The sequence below is a fragment of the Cadophora gregata genome, assembly GCF_030347475.1.
Source record: "Cadophora gregata isolate MNR1 chromosome Unknown scaffold_5, whole genome shotgun sequence".
Lineage (NCBI taxonomy): Eukaryota > Fungi > Ascomycota > Leotiomycetes > Helotiales > Ploettnerulaceae > Cadophora > Cadophora gregata.
In genome coordinates, this window is record NW_026695928.1 from 3,016,413 (window position 1) to 3,029,379 (window position 12,967).

The 12,967-nt window shown below is 49.5% G+C and overlaps 4 protein-coding genes across 5 annotated transcripts; all 4 read right to left on the minus strand.

The window, feature by feature from the left end:
• Positions 1 to 1,491: 1,491 nt before the first annotated feature.
• ONS95_011773 (uncharacterized protein) lies at positions 1,492 to 3,974 on the minus strand (the record flags this gene model as incomplete). Its single annotated transcript, XM_058505403.1, has 4 exons — positions 3,933 to 3,974; positions 3,054 to 3,885; positions 2,043 to 2,959; positions 1,492 to 1,911 (listed from the first exon to the last, which is right to left on the minus strand). The coding sequence occupies exons 2-4, from the start codon at positions 3,445 to 3,447 to the stop codon at positions 1,492 to 1,494; spliced, it is 1,731 nt and encodes a 576-aa protein (XP_058359960.1). The 5' UTR covers positions 3,448 to 3,885; positions 3,933 to 3,974.
• A 340-nt stretch (positions 3,975 to 4,314) lies between these two features.
• Positions 4,315 to 6,972, minus strand: ONS95_011774 (uncharacterized protein; the record flags this gene model as incomplete). The annotated part of the gene is made up of 3 exons (XM_058505404.1): positions 4,315 to 6,317; positions 6,404 to 6,623; positions 6,946 to 6,972. 3 exons carry the CDS (start codon positions 6,970 to 6,972, stop codon positions 4,315 to 4,317), a joined length of 2,250 nt encoding a protein of 749 aa, XP_058359961.1.
• Positions 6,973 to 7,035: 63 nt separating this feature from the next.
• On the minus strand, positions 7,036 to 8,967 carry ONS95_011775 (uncharacterized protein; the record flags this gene model as incomplete). The annotated part of the gene is made up of 2 exons (XM_058505405.1): positions 7,036 to 8,753; positions 8,808 to 8,967. The coding sequence occupies 2 exons, from the start codon at positions 8,965 to 8,967 to the stop codon at positions 7,036 to 7,038; spliced, it is 1,878 nt and encodes a 625-aa protein (XP_058359962.1).
• Positions 8,968 to 9,961: 994 nt separating this feature from the next.
• Positions 9,962 to 12,465, minus strand: GEL1 (beta-glucanosyltransferase). 2 transcript variants are annotated; one of them, XM_058505406.1, is made up of 3 exons: positions 11,871 to 12,465; positions 11,163 to 11,823; positions 9,962 to 11,106 (listed from the first exon to the last, which is right to left on the minus strand). In XM_058505406.1, exons 1-3 carry the CDS (start codon positions 11,992 to 11,994, stop codon positions 10,536 to 10,538), a joined length of 1,356 nt encoding a protein of 451 aa, XP_058359963.1. In that variant the 5' UTR covers positions 11,995 to 12,465; the 3' UTR covers positions 9,962 to 10,535. The 2 variants fall into 2 exon arrangements, with proteins under 2 accessions (XP_058359963.1, XP_058359964.1); XM_058505407.1 differs by having other exon boundaries at positions 11,163 to 12,313.
• Positions 12,466 to 12,967: the final 502 nt, after the last annotated feature.

The following is a 12,967-nucleotide window of genomic DNA, read 5'->3' on the forward strand; positions in this document are numbered from 1 at the left end:
TCCCGGCTCAATGTGCTGGCGGTGCATAAACGGGTTGAAATATGGATTTGAGTGTCTCACAGTCTCTTGTGAGAGGGCAGAGGCGGGAGCAGAGGGATGGGAAAGGTTGAGATTTTAAGGCAAGAGAAGACGAATGAGAACAGGTGCGTCAGTCTGGCGGTCGGTGTGATCGGTGTGATCGGTGTGCACGGAGAAGGGACTGGACTCGATGCGTACCAGCGTACACAGGAAACCTGTTTATCCTCATGTCTCGGTTATCACCTGGGTCGGAGGTAATGCCCCGGGGCTGGAAGCGCTGAAGCTGCCCAAGCAGAAGAAGGGAGGGCTTTTGCTGTACTCTGCGTACATGATTATCTGCATGTCCTATCATATCTGACAAACAGACAGGTTCGAGCAAAAAAATAACTTCGGAGAGCTTGGAATGTGGGGAACCGCGAGAGAGATGGGAAGAGAGGTGGACCGCACCGGGAATGATGACTGTATGTATTATTCTCTAAAAACTGGTATGTACTCTGATTCGGTTGTTCTATGGTCTATGTATGCTGGTATATGTACTTATGATGTGTATGTGTAGGGAGCTGAACGTCTCGCAGGCTATGCTGTGCAAATGCAATGCAATGAAGCTGGACAGGACAGGCTTGACTGAACAACACAGGACAGGATGTTGGTCCGTCGATCATTCGGTCGATGAATGTGAGGGTAAATGTGACAACGAGAAAAGAAGGAAAAGGATTGGAATTTTTTTGGGGAGATCGAAATATCAAATATGGCTCCGTCATCGACGAGAAAATGGGAATTGAACTGGAAGTGGTGGAGGTATGTGCATGGTGGACCCAACCGGTCGACCACCAGTGGTGGATGCCTGAATGCGTGCCTGCCTGCCCTCCCCCTCACCGACCTATTACAGAGAGGTGGCGACATTGTCCGATGCTTATTCGGTTTTGGTTGGTGCTGGTTCGACCTTGTGTACCACAATTTTACCACTGGTGTGAAGTCCGCTCTGATTGATTGATTGATTTGAATTGATTGGATTGCTGGACAATAAAAGCGCGCAAGCAGCCCATCGAAGAAATCGGGTGTAAAATGAACTCGCGTGCCACGATGATGAGGTGGAGGAGAGTTATGACCGAGATAAGATGAGATAGGATGAGATGAGTTGAATAGAATATGTCTGGCTGGTTGGTTTGTGAAGAGACTTTTTAAAGGACAGTGATTCTGATCTGATTCTGATTCTGATTGTGATTGTGATTCTGGGGATGGATGGATGGATAGAGTGAATGAGCTTATTTGCGTTTCCGCTTCGGCTCGGCTCGCTAGGCTCGGGTTTCCAAAACAAACCCTTGAGCATTGCTCTTCTCAGCTCGGTTCTGCTCTGCTCGGTTCAACCAGCTCAGCTCAGCTCAGCTTAGCTCAACTTCAGGTTTATCTTCATCTCCATCTCATCCATTACTCCAATCCGCCACACCTTCAATCAATCACTCCATCAATCAATCAATCCTTCTCGCCCCCCTTACTCTTCTCCTTCTCCTTACTCCTTTCCTTCATCCTTTCCTTCTCCTTCTTCGTCCTCTTCCCACTATCCCCATCATCCCCATCCTCACCATCCTCCTCCTTCCCCCCAGCCTTCCTCCTCTCCTCCTTCAACGCATCATGCACCTCCTCGCTCGCCTCGTCCTTCTTTTCATCCCATTCGACATCGTACTCGTCAGCTACATTCTTGATTTCTTTCCTCAACGCGTTCGCTTCTTCGATCATGGCTTCCCATTTCGCAAGTTCGAACCCTCGAGCGGTGTAGAGTGTGTTTTGACGCCGGGAGACGGTTAGATTCAGGGCGGCCCGGTATGATACTTCGCGGTTGTGGTACAGGAACCAGAGGTAGCCGAGGATTATGGTGGAGAGGCCGGCGAGGTACTGTGGGGTGTTAGATGGGTTGGCTTGGTGTACTAGGGATTGGGGAAGGGCTAGGTGGTTTGGTGTGGTGTGGTGTGGTGTAAGGAGGAAAGGGGTGCGAGGTATGAGAAGAGAGAAATAAAAGAACGTACAGTCACAGGCTCCATGGTATCCCACCCATAATCCGTCCGAAACGTAAAATGATAAATCGCCCCCCACCACCCAACCAATATCCCAAACCCGCCCATAGCAAGCCTCTGCGCGCTCCTATGCGCAAGCTTATCACACTCCTTCTTGATACTCGCCATATCCGCCAACTTCCTGCTCGTCTTCCTCAACCGCACTCGCAGGTAATGTGTGCGATCGTTGAACGAAGGAACACCCACCCGGATCTCGCTACTGGCGCCTTCGATCTCCACCGCGAATTCCTTGCCGCGTGCGGCGTCGCGGATAAAGTCACCGATTTCGGTGGATGAGGACCACCGCACGAATTTTTGCTGCGAGCTGTCAGAGGATTCGCGACCTTGGCCGCTGTAGCTTTCTACGCCGCCTTCACCGGGGCCGCCGCGGAGTTGATTTTCTATTTCGGAGGGGGATTTTTTGGGTTCTGAGAGAGTGTTTTTATCTGGGGATTGAGATTGGGGTTCGGATTCGGATTCGGATTGGCTTCTGGAGGATGACGAGGAGGATATTTTGCCCACTTTCATGAGCTTCCCGTCTATCATCTGTTCATCACTTCCTTCTTCCTTGGGCTGTTTCCTGCCCTTGAGATCACCATCCTCGTCGTCCTCTAGGTCCTCATCCTCCTCCTCTTCGCTAGGATCCGCTTTGATCTCTCCCCTTGCACTGTCCTCTGCCCGGAAATACACCTGTGCTACTTTCTCTTTGCCGTCTTTGCCTTTGATCATAGGGAGTTCGGATTGGATGAGGCGTTCTAGGTAGGAGAGGGGTTGTTGTGGATGAACTAGCAGGGCTAGAGGCTCGATGGATTTGCGGTCGCTGTTTTTGTCTTGCGTTGTGAGGGGGAGGATGAGCTTGAGGAGGCGGGAGGGGGTGGTTAGGAGTTTTCCTGGAGAGGAGGTTTGTTAGTAAATAGATCATGATATCTCAGGATAACACTTGTGGCAAAAAGGGGAGGGAAGTGGGAGAGAAGTAGAAAATACCCTTTGTCATTGCCCCGGCACTCCTATTCCTCTTCACAGGCGGCGTATCGCTTCCCTCTCTATGCCAGGGTGTCCGAGCCTGTAATTCTTTCGCCTTGCCAATAGCATCGTCAATCTGTCTATGGAAGCCATCTTCTTGCTCGTCTAGTCCTTTCTGGTTCAGAGCTTTGGCTTTGCTGGTCGCGTCTTCTTCAGAGTAGTGTCGACGGGAAGTGGAGAACGTGCGGATTGAGAGGGAAGGAAGAGAGGCAGGTGGACTAGAATATAGTCGTGGTTGTGATCGTTCGAGAGGTCTGCTGCGAAAAGTGCTTGTGATGTGTGGTTGGAAGTGGAATCGCAAGAGAGTTCTAGATGTTGATGTGGAGATTGCGGTTGGTAGGATACGGGGCCGCATTTCGATTATTAGGTAAGGAGGTTGAGGGAAGAATCGCTGTTCATTAGATAGGTTTAGTCCGTTATTCGAGGCATTCTAGAAAATGATACTAGAAAGTGTGTCTTAAGGTTGGATAGTTGCAGGAAATAGAGCTGTACTCTAACTGTAGCTGTACAGTAGCTGTCACTGGGATCATCTGCCTTGCTTGATGCGCCTTGAGTCGCTGTGATGTCATTGCTCAGCCTCGCGAAGCAGCCACCTGGGCTCGTGTTGGATCGAACCAGATCGGGCATTTTGTTTACAAGACGCATCAACTTTCGGAGAGCCTTCAAACATCCAGGATGGATTTAAGATGCATTGGATTTAAGATAATGCATCAAGCAAAATCTAAGCTTATTTCTCAACCCGAGTTGCACTTTATTCGGACCGTAGTCGTTTCCGTCGACTGGGGATTTCATCCTCAAGACTTGTTATAGAATAAAGATATCAGAGACTGAACTACTTACCACGAAATATAAGAAGAGTCGGCATCCTTCATCAGACAAACGGTCATGCTCTCAGTTTCTATTATCAAAATATCGTCTGAAGTCAAGAAGTGACATGTAATCTCTTGGTGGCAACTAGGTATGCCGCTGGACTACTCCCAATGTGGCTTAGCGCTCAGGTCGGGCCGCCTTCAGCGAGCCTTGGCGAGCCTACTTAGCAGAGGGTCCCCTTCGAACCTCTTTGTTCGATGTTCGTCTGATTCAGAATATAAAGTATTTGTTAGTCCGCAAGCAACAGTGCTGTGTTCGTGTGGGAGTGTTAGAATTGCAACCGTGCACTGTTCTAGTACTATATAACTAGAGGTCTCCCCTTCATAGAAAAGCAACGAATCCAACATGCTCTTTACCTTTCCACAGTGGTTGGGGAGGAAATGTTTCCAGCCTGTCTAGCAGCTGCTTGAGCAGGCATATTGATTTCGATCCCCTTCTTCGCTCTATCCTTCCTCGCTCTCTTACTACTACCCTTCTTCATGTTCTCCACCTTCTCTTCCATCTTTTTCAACCTCTCCTCTAACTTAGTCTTCTTCCCAAGAAGTCTCCCATACTGAATATTAATAAGATTCGCCTGTCGGAAGTGGTAATCTACACTCTCATTCAGATACCCCACACCACGCGTGAGCTCCTCAATCTTCGCATCCTTCTCGTCAAAACTCGTATACGGACTAGCCACCTTCCTGTTTCTCGCCTTTTGAAGAGCGTCTTCCAGTCTCGCCACTTCCTCGATCAATCGCCCGTTCTTTAAATCAAGATGCCGCATCTGTTGGACGTTACTCGAGATCCCACGTTTGCTCAATTCAGCTGCTTGGGACTCGACTACCTTGTTGACTTCGGTCACGCGAGCGTCGAGTGCGGCAATGCGTTCTTTGAGCGTGGCTGTTGGAGGTGTAGCTGGGCGTCTTCTGGATTCGTGATATGCTTGGAGCTCAGACTGGAGGGATTTGATCTTGTCGCGAAGATCTCTGTTCGTTTCTTCACACTGCTGGATGCGATCTTCAAGAGCCCTGCCATGATTTTCTGCTTCTTGGTTATGCGTCTGGAGAGGTTCAATTTGGTGGCGCACTTCACTACTCTCTCGAGACTTCTCCTCGTTATAGTTTCTGCGAGATATCGTATCGGCGTCTTCGTAAGCATTGGGCTTGACCTTAAGGTCTGCGATCTCTGATTGCAGTGCATGCTTTTCAATCTCGAGCGTCTCGCCAAAGACCGTTTTTTGGCTCTCACAGTCCTCGACCGAGATGCTATTCGAGTCCACAGCTGTTGTCTCTTGTGCAGCTTCTTTCAACTCCGCGGTCTGCTTCGGATCATGATTAACATTCTCGACTTCTTCCTTGAGATTTTCGACCTCTTTCCTCAAATTCTTGCTCGCCGCCTCTCGAGTCAATGATTCCGCTTTCTCGGCAAGGAGGTCCTTCTCGGCTTTGAGAGCTTGAAGCTGTCCTTGTATCTCTTTCCGCTTCGTCTCCTCGTCGGCGGCATACTTCCATGCCTTTTCACTTGCTTCAGCATAGTTCTTTGCTTCGCTCTTCAATCTCCGAATCTCTCCCTCTAGCTTCTCAATTGCCGAATTGTTTTGCGCCGAACATTCCTCCTGAGTAATCAGTCCTTTTGCCGCCCCATCAGCTTGTACCGTCTCAAATGCATGTTGCAGCTCAGTCACCTTCTCTTCAAACTGTTTAAGTTTCTCTTCCCTCTGTTGACTAACTACAGCTGCCTTTATACCCGATTTCTCAGTCTTCTCCAGCTTAGATTCCAAGACCTTGATATCAGCCTGCAAATCTTCCATCCTCTCCTTATTGACACGATCCTTCTCCTCGCTCAACTTCTGGCAGTCGGCCCGCGTGATGATATTACTCTTATCGTACTCAGCTTTCAAGTCTTGGACTGCGATTTCTGTTTGAGACAGTTTGAGGACGAGCGCATTGAACTCTGCTTCTTTTTCGAACCTAGCTGCTGTCTGATAATCTCGACACTCGGCCAAGTCGCGCTTTGATTCATCAACCTGTGATTTCAAGTCCCTGCCTCTCTTTTTCTCACTTTCTAATGCTTTCTTTTGACTATTCCTCTCTTCTTCTGTCTTTTTCTTCTCTTCCAACGCTTCCAGCTCTTTTGCTTCCAGTTCGCTTTTCACTATCCCTAGCTCTTTGACAACAGAATTGTTACTTCGTTTTAGCTCATTCACAAGGGCTTGTAAACGGAGGATTTCTTCGGTGGTTTGATGGGCTAGGGACTCTGTGTACGCAAGGGCGGCGAACGTGGCAGAAAGAGCGAGTTGAATTATAGAGTCGACGCTGGATTCCGTGGTGCCGGATCGATGGGTAGCTACGTGGTGTAAGAAGGTGAAGACTTCTGGTAATAAAGGGTTTTTTTGGTGTTAGAAGATGAGAGGGCAGCCTGGATAGCGGATATAGCGAGTTGAATTGTGCGGTCGATACTGGTATCTGTGGTGTTCAATAGGAGGATAGCGACGCGGTGGAAGAAGCTAAAGACTTCTGCTGGGACAGGAATTTGTTTGGTACTAGAGGAGGAGAGAGCGGCTTGGATAGCCGACAAGGCGTCTTTAATTATTAGGTCGGGGCTAGTGTCAGAAGTGGTGCCACCTAGGTGGGTAGCGATGCGTGTGAAGAAGGTGTCGACTTCTGCTGGGAGAGGGGCCTGTTTAGTATTAGAAGATGAGAGGATGTCTGGTGAAGTTGAAAAGTCTTCCCTGCCAAACAAAGCATGAGCGAGACTTGACTACAGTTCTCGTTTGCTTCGCTCAACTCAGGGGCTCAACTCTTATCACAACAAAGTAAGCGAGACACAGCACTGCAGCTACAGTAACCTTCTAGCTTGAGACACCAATCACTTCCGTCCAACAAGAAGCATGTTGACAGAGAGAGAAGGACATAACAGAACTCAATGTTAACATTCACATCTTCTGTCGGTGTAACATTTCCCGTTGAACTCAGTACACCAAGACCTCAGCAGCACCTACCCCAGCGCCGTGAGGCACATCCGGCATCGCAGATGCATCAACGCTACTAACGTCACCCTGAGCGGTATAGTCGCCGACACTCCAGCTTCCCTAACGTTCGACATTTTCTTCTCCTCCGCCTCTCCGTTCCCCTTCCCCTTGCACTGCAACATCCACTTTATCACGACTCCCACCGCCAACTACACCCCAACTCGGCACCTCCAATCCAGCTCCAAAACCTACACCATAATTATACCCAGCAGTATGCCCTCTCCCAGAGCCCTCACCGACATCCCTACTGTCACCAGATGCAACTAGATCTCGGTTCCCACCCCCTCTTCGCAGTAAACTCTCTAAATCAGCCCTCTCCCTTAACAGCCTTTCCCCATCATACATCCTCCTCGGGAGTTCCATACCCTGCGCATGGCTAATCATAGTTGGCGCTTTGCTCCCTTCCTGTATAGGTGGTAATTGCTTCTCTTTTGGTACGGCTGCTCCGAAGGGAGATTTGAGAGCTGGGTGGGATGGGATGGGTGGTGTACGTATGAAAGGTGGTTTGGGCATTGATTGGAAGGGGGTTGAGGATGTTGATGAATAAGAGGGTGGGGATGAAGAGGGTGGGAATGCGGTTACTTGGAATAAGGGCGTGGTCAGGGGTGGTGGTAGAAAGGGGAGAGGCGGTGTTCTGGGGTTGGTTGAAGGTGTAGGCGTAGATATGGGTGCTGAGCGAGTGGACGTTCCCACTGCTGGCTCTGAATGTGCTGCTTTGGAAGGTTCATTGGCGGCCTTTAGATCCCGAGTCTGGTGCTCAGCTGGTTCTGCCGGGGTCAGTGGTGTAGTTGGAACGTCTCTTCCTGCTGCTTGAAATGAAGCTGTAGATGTTGTGGGTGCAGAGGGTGCCAACTCACTGGGAGCAGCTTCTACATCTATACTCACTGGTGGGGCTGAAAGTTTCGAGTGCTCAGACAGCTCGTTTGAACTTGATTCCGGTCCCTGAATCAAAGGTCTCGTGGGCGTAGGCAGCTCATCCGCACTTAGATGTTGCTCGTTCTCCCGACTGGAAGCCGCTGTTGGTATATATAGGGCTACTTTCTTTTCCATGTTTTTCCCTCTTACAGCCGCAGACGGCGTACCAGCAGGTAGCTGGCTCGGCATCATATCTCCAGATCCAGCACCCTTCCCCTTTCTCTTTCGAGTTCTCTTATTCTTAGTCGTAGTAGGTGTAGTAGAAGCCTCTCCACTAATGCCAGATATGGAATCATGTCCCTCGTCGTCGTCATTGTCGTTACCAGGTAAACAAAGGCCTGAATCTGGATCATGGCCATGATTAGATACACTAGCCATGCGAATAATGAGAGGATCTTGAGGAGAGATATACTCGTCGAAAGGAGACTTGTTGGAAGCGCAACCAAGAAAGGCGTCGAGATCATGTACTGTTTGGTCCGAACCAAGATATCCTGTGCCCCTTTCGGTCCTCTCAGTCAGGTTCAAAACCTCTCCAATCTCCAAATTCTGCATGATATCATCTTCTTCCCACTCCTCCTTACCCTGAAACTTTTTCTCTGGGTGCAAAGTGGGAGCTAAGGGACTCGGGTACTTTCTATACGCAGCTTTCAAGTACGGCGGAATAACTTTCTCTCTCCTATTCCATTCCTGGTCTTCATCTCGTATCCCTAAGTCTTTTATCCTAGCTATGGCTGTTGGATAAGGTAAAGACGCTGCTGTGGTGATAATGTCTGGGATAGTGCTGTTCAAACGAAGGTTACTCATCAACGGCTCTTCATGAGGACTGTTTAGGGTGTCTCGTCCATTGTGTTTACAGAGATAATCTTGGGAATTTTGTGTTGCTCAGTTTGGTTGGGTAGGGAAAGTTGGTGGTAGACCTGCAGGTAGCCTGAACTCGCTGGAGGGTAAGGTGGTGTCGATGTCCATGTCTTCAGCTTCAGAGTACGTGAGATCTCCTACAGCATCATGGGTTGTATAGTCTCCATTGTTATCAATCTCATCTTTTCGAGTATCCTCAGCTTGACTATCCTTCTCCATTCTCGCAGATTGGTGGGTAAAAACTAGCCAGGTTTGATTTAGTATTCTGGATCGAAATATTATAAGAATTGGTATCGTAATACTATACTCTCGCTATAAGATATTCCTATATTCATGAATGAGGGCAGATGCCATTTTCAATGTGTTTAGAGGCGGCTCTTTGTTGACCTTTGGCGAGAATTGAGATACCGCATCCGGTCGGCGTGCCTTTCAGCGAGATGAGAGGGGTTCATGAATGCGAATATGCTAGCTACCTATCAATCTTCGTTGTGCCGTCACACTGCACGCACACGTCTATATTCAACCCCAGGCAAGCAAGCAACCAGCAAGCAACCAGCAAGCAACCAGCAAGCAACCAACAACCGACTCAACCCAAAAAACAACCCACCCATCTAAGGGAAGCGAGAAGCGAAACAAGAGCTGAGGATATAAACACCACACATGCCAACTCAAGCACGAACAAAACCAACACCCAAAACCAAGGAAAAGTACGATAACAATTTTCACTTCCATTTCTATCTCTTTATTACATCCCAAATTTTTGATTGATCTGATCAGATTCAATTTCATCAACTCGACGATAGCCAAAGCAGATAAAATATTTATTAATCCAAAGTTACTAGCGTACGACAACGTCGAGGGGAGGCGTAGAACAAGAGATCGGAGTGAGTGTACATGTATGGAAGGACAGGCCAAGGGGAGTTTGGATATTGAGTAGTGCAGGTTGAGAAAGGTAGTGAGGATTGAGGGGTTGATTAACGGGTTGATTAACGGGTTGATTGATGGGCTAGAAAGAGGCTGGGAGGAAATGGAGGGAGAGGAGACAGTGGGCGAGGAGATGGCGGGGAAGGGCAAGGTCAAGGCCAAGGGAGATCAGATCAGATAATTTCAATTCTATAGAATTCTGACTGTCGATAATCCCATCCGATACAATACAAAACAACACAACACAACACCACACAACACCAACCAGCGCAGCGCACTTCCACTAGCACCTCTACCTACCTCTGCCGCTCCGCGTAAAGCCAATACCCGCCCACCCATCAATCGATCCCATCCCATCACATCAATCGATATCAGTCTCCAAGAATCCGAAAGGACAAAAAGAACAAAGAACAACCGCCAAAGAAACAAAACATCTTCCAGATCTTCAATTTCTGAAGAGAATCGTGAATTAGTTTTCAAGTTCCAGGGCCAAGCAGCCAAGTGTAACCAAAGAATTAAGCAATAGACCCAAGGAAAGCCCAAGTCAAGCCCAAGGAATTGGCAACGCCCAGCTTGCCTAATTTCTGACGATCGATCGATCGATCGCTTACGATAGTTAACAACACGTCAACAACAGAACCATATTTTCTGTCTCTAACATAGAGCTGAACAAAAGTATATGGTCTTTCAATTCAAGCAAATCAGGTTTAGCACAATGCAATCTAATGCAATGCCATGATATCCAATAGAATTACCTAACAAAAAACGCGCCTATGTACAGTACACAGCTCTAATTGCCATTCTCATCCCCATTCTTATCCACACCCTCACCTCCCAAGTCGAAAAACTCAACTATCTAATTCTTATAGCATGACAGCCCCAAGGAAAGTAAATCCCAAAGCAACAACACTAACATACAAAGGCTTCGCATCAAACGGCGCACGAACAGAGCTAGCTCCCGAGCTCTTAGTTGGCTTCGACGCTCCCCCAGTCTGAGACACAGCACCGGATCCTTGAGTCGCAGTTCCGGAGGAAGTCCCCCCCGCATTCTGGGATCCCTCGCCAGTGAGGCCCGCGCCCTTCCCAGCACCAGACTTCATCATAGCCGCCGCAGCGGATGGGATAGCAGGGAGGGCATCGGAGTCGACGTCCCAGTTTGCGGACTTGGCGGGGCAGCCGGAGGCGCCGGCGGTGGAGTTGTAGCCGCCGTCGCCGCTGGGGTTGGCGGTTGATTTGAAGGCGGCTTGGAGGGCGGTGAAGTCCGCGAGGGGGGTGACGGTGCTGCCGGAGAGGGTGACGAGGCCGTATTTGGACTCTTCTTGGGAGTATTCGTAGACGAGACCGCCTGAGTAGACGGAGGTCATGTCAGTGCTGTAGAGGGACTTGACTTCTTCCCACTTGCGGGTGTTGATGTTGCAGCCGTACTCGGACAGGCTAGGAGGTTGGTTAGCTTTAGTTGTGGTAGAAAAAAAGGGTAGGAGAAGCCTTACAAGATAGGGAGTCCATATCCGGTGAAGTTCTTGACCTTCTGGTCCCAGCCAGAGGTGGTGAAGGAAGATGGGTCACACCAGGAGTAATCGTTGAAGGCGAAGAAATCACTGCGCTCATCATCGGTACCGCAGTTCATGTACTCGGCCATCTCCTTGCGGTTGGAGTTGACATCAGCAGCGGAGTATCCGACGGGGATGGTACGGTATCCACGGCTGCGGATGTATTGTCTCATGTCACGAGTGACGGCCTTGACGTATGGCGCAGCTGGGGTGGTAAGATCATCGTTGATAACCTCGTTTCCAGAGAAGAAAGCCAGAGTGTTTGTGTATTTCGCAAACGCATCGATCGTGGCGAAGATGTTCTGGAGGTAGACGGAGTTGTAGGATGGGTGGGGGTCGGCTCTGTTGAGGGAGTAGAGAGGAGTGTTGACATCGAGGACCAAGTAGATACCTGCAGTGGCCAATTGGGCCATGCAGTCATCGTGGTTGGCTGTGTTGTCGACGGTGTAGATACGGATAGTGTTGATGCCCAACTTCTGGAATTGTGCGATATCACGCTTGCAGGTAGCTGGGTCTGCGATGGGGTCAACCAATTTAGAGGATCCTCCAGGCTGATAGTCTAGACCACGCATGTAGAATCTGCTGTTTCCATTGAAGAAAGCTAGATGATGTTAATTTTGTCCCAGTCTACAATTTGGAAGGTCGTACCATTTCCCTTGACGGTAATTGATGGGAGACTGGTAGCGCGTGCAACCAGCTCCTCACTAGGAGAAGGGAGTGCAGAAACGACAGAAGCAGCAGCTAATGCTACAGCAACGGAGAAAGTCTTCATGATGTTGTCTGATGTCGTGGTTGAAAGGTGGATGTTTTTCCAGAGAATGGTTTCGTTGACGCGGGAATGGGCGAAGAATTGGATGTATGGAACGAGTGTTGACCGGCTCAAGAGAGTGAGAGACTGATCAGAGAAGGGGCGCTGCGCCGAAATAAAGGGCAGTAAAAAGGGCGTACAACGAATGATGCCCTGGAACGGTCGAAGGAGAAGCTGGCGATGAAAGTTGGTGAGTTGTCAAAAGATGGAATTGTTATTGAGGAGGAGGAGGAGAAAACAGGAATTCGAATCAAGGAGGCCAGCCCGGGAAGGGTTGGCAGGTTGGGTACCTTATTAAGTTAGTGTGCTCCGTAGGTACTGTACTGTACTGTACTGTACTGTACTGTACTGTACTGTACTGTACTGTACTGTACTGTACTGTACTGTACAGGAGCGGTGGTGGTAGGGATGGCCGAGAATGTGTGGAGGCGAGGGAGGCGAGGGAGAGGGAGGCTACAGGGGTGGGTGGGTTCTGCCTCTGGAACTCTGAGGTGGAGGGTGCGAGGGTGGGCAGGCTCGCAGGCTGAACGGCGGCCCGGCGGGCAAATAGTGGATCAACAATCCACTGAGTGGAGGCACTGGAGAGCAGCATCGCGGATTTTCAGGGGAACTCTTCAGGGGTCTTCCCCCCAAGCGCAGCCTCTCTGCCTCTCAGGCCATTCATTACAGTATTGTTATTCGCCCTGCCAGCCCCGCCACGGGCATACAAGTATGTCGTCCCCTACAGTATCAGACGCACTTGCAGGCATGTCCGGGGCCACCAAGTCTTTCCCTTTCGTATCGTCGATCTCTTGTCGCAAGTACTTACTAGTAGTAGTCTTGACCAGACAAGCAGTCTTGAGTGTCTTGTGCTTTTCTTAGCATCGCTACTAGTTGGGAGCGGAGCAGCAGAGCTTGAGAGCTTGTTTGAGAAATTGGCACAGCCTACGAGAACGTA

Coding starts and splice junctions, on each gene's coding strand:
- GEL1 (XM_058505406.1), bottom strand. CDS start 11,994: ATGAAGACTTTCTCCGTTGCTGTAGCATTAGCTGCTGCTTCTGTCGTT. Junction 11,824..11,870: donor AATTACCGTCAAGGGAAATG/GTACGACCTTCC, acceptor AACATCATCTAG/CTTTCTTCAATGGAAACAGC. Junction 11,107..11,162: donor GGATATGGACTCCCTATCTT/GTAAGGCTTCTC, acceptor CCAACCTCCTAG/CCTGTCCGAGTACGGCTGCA.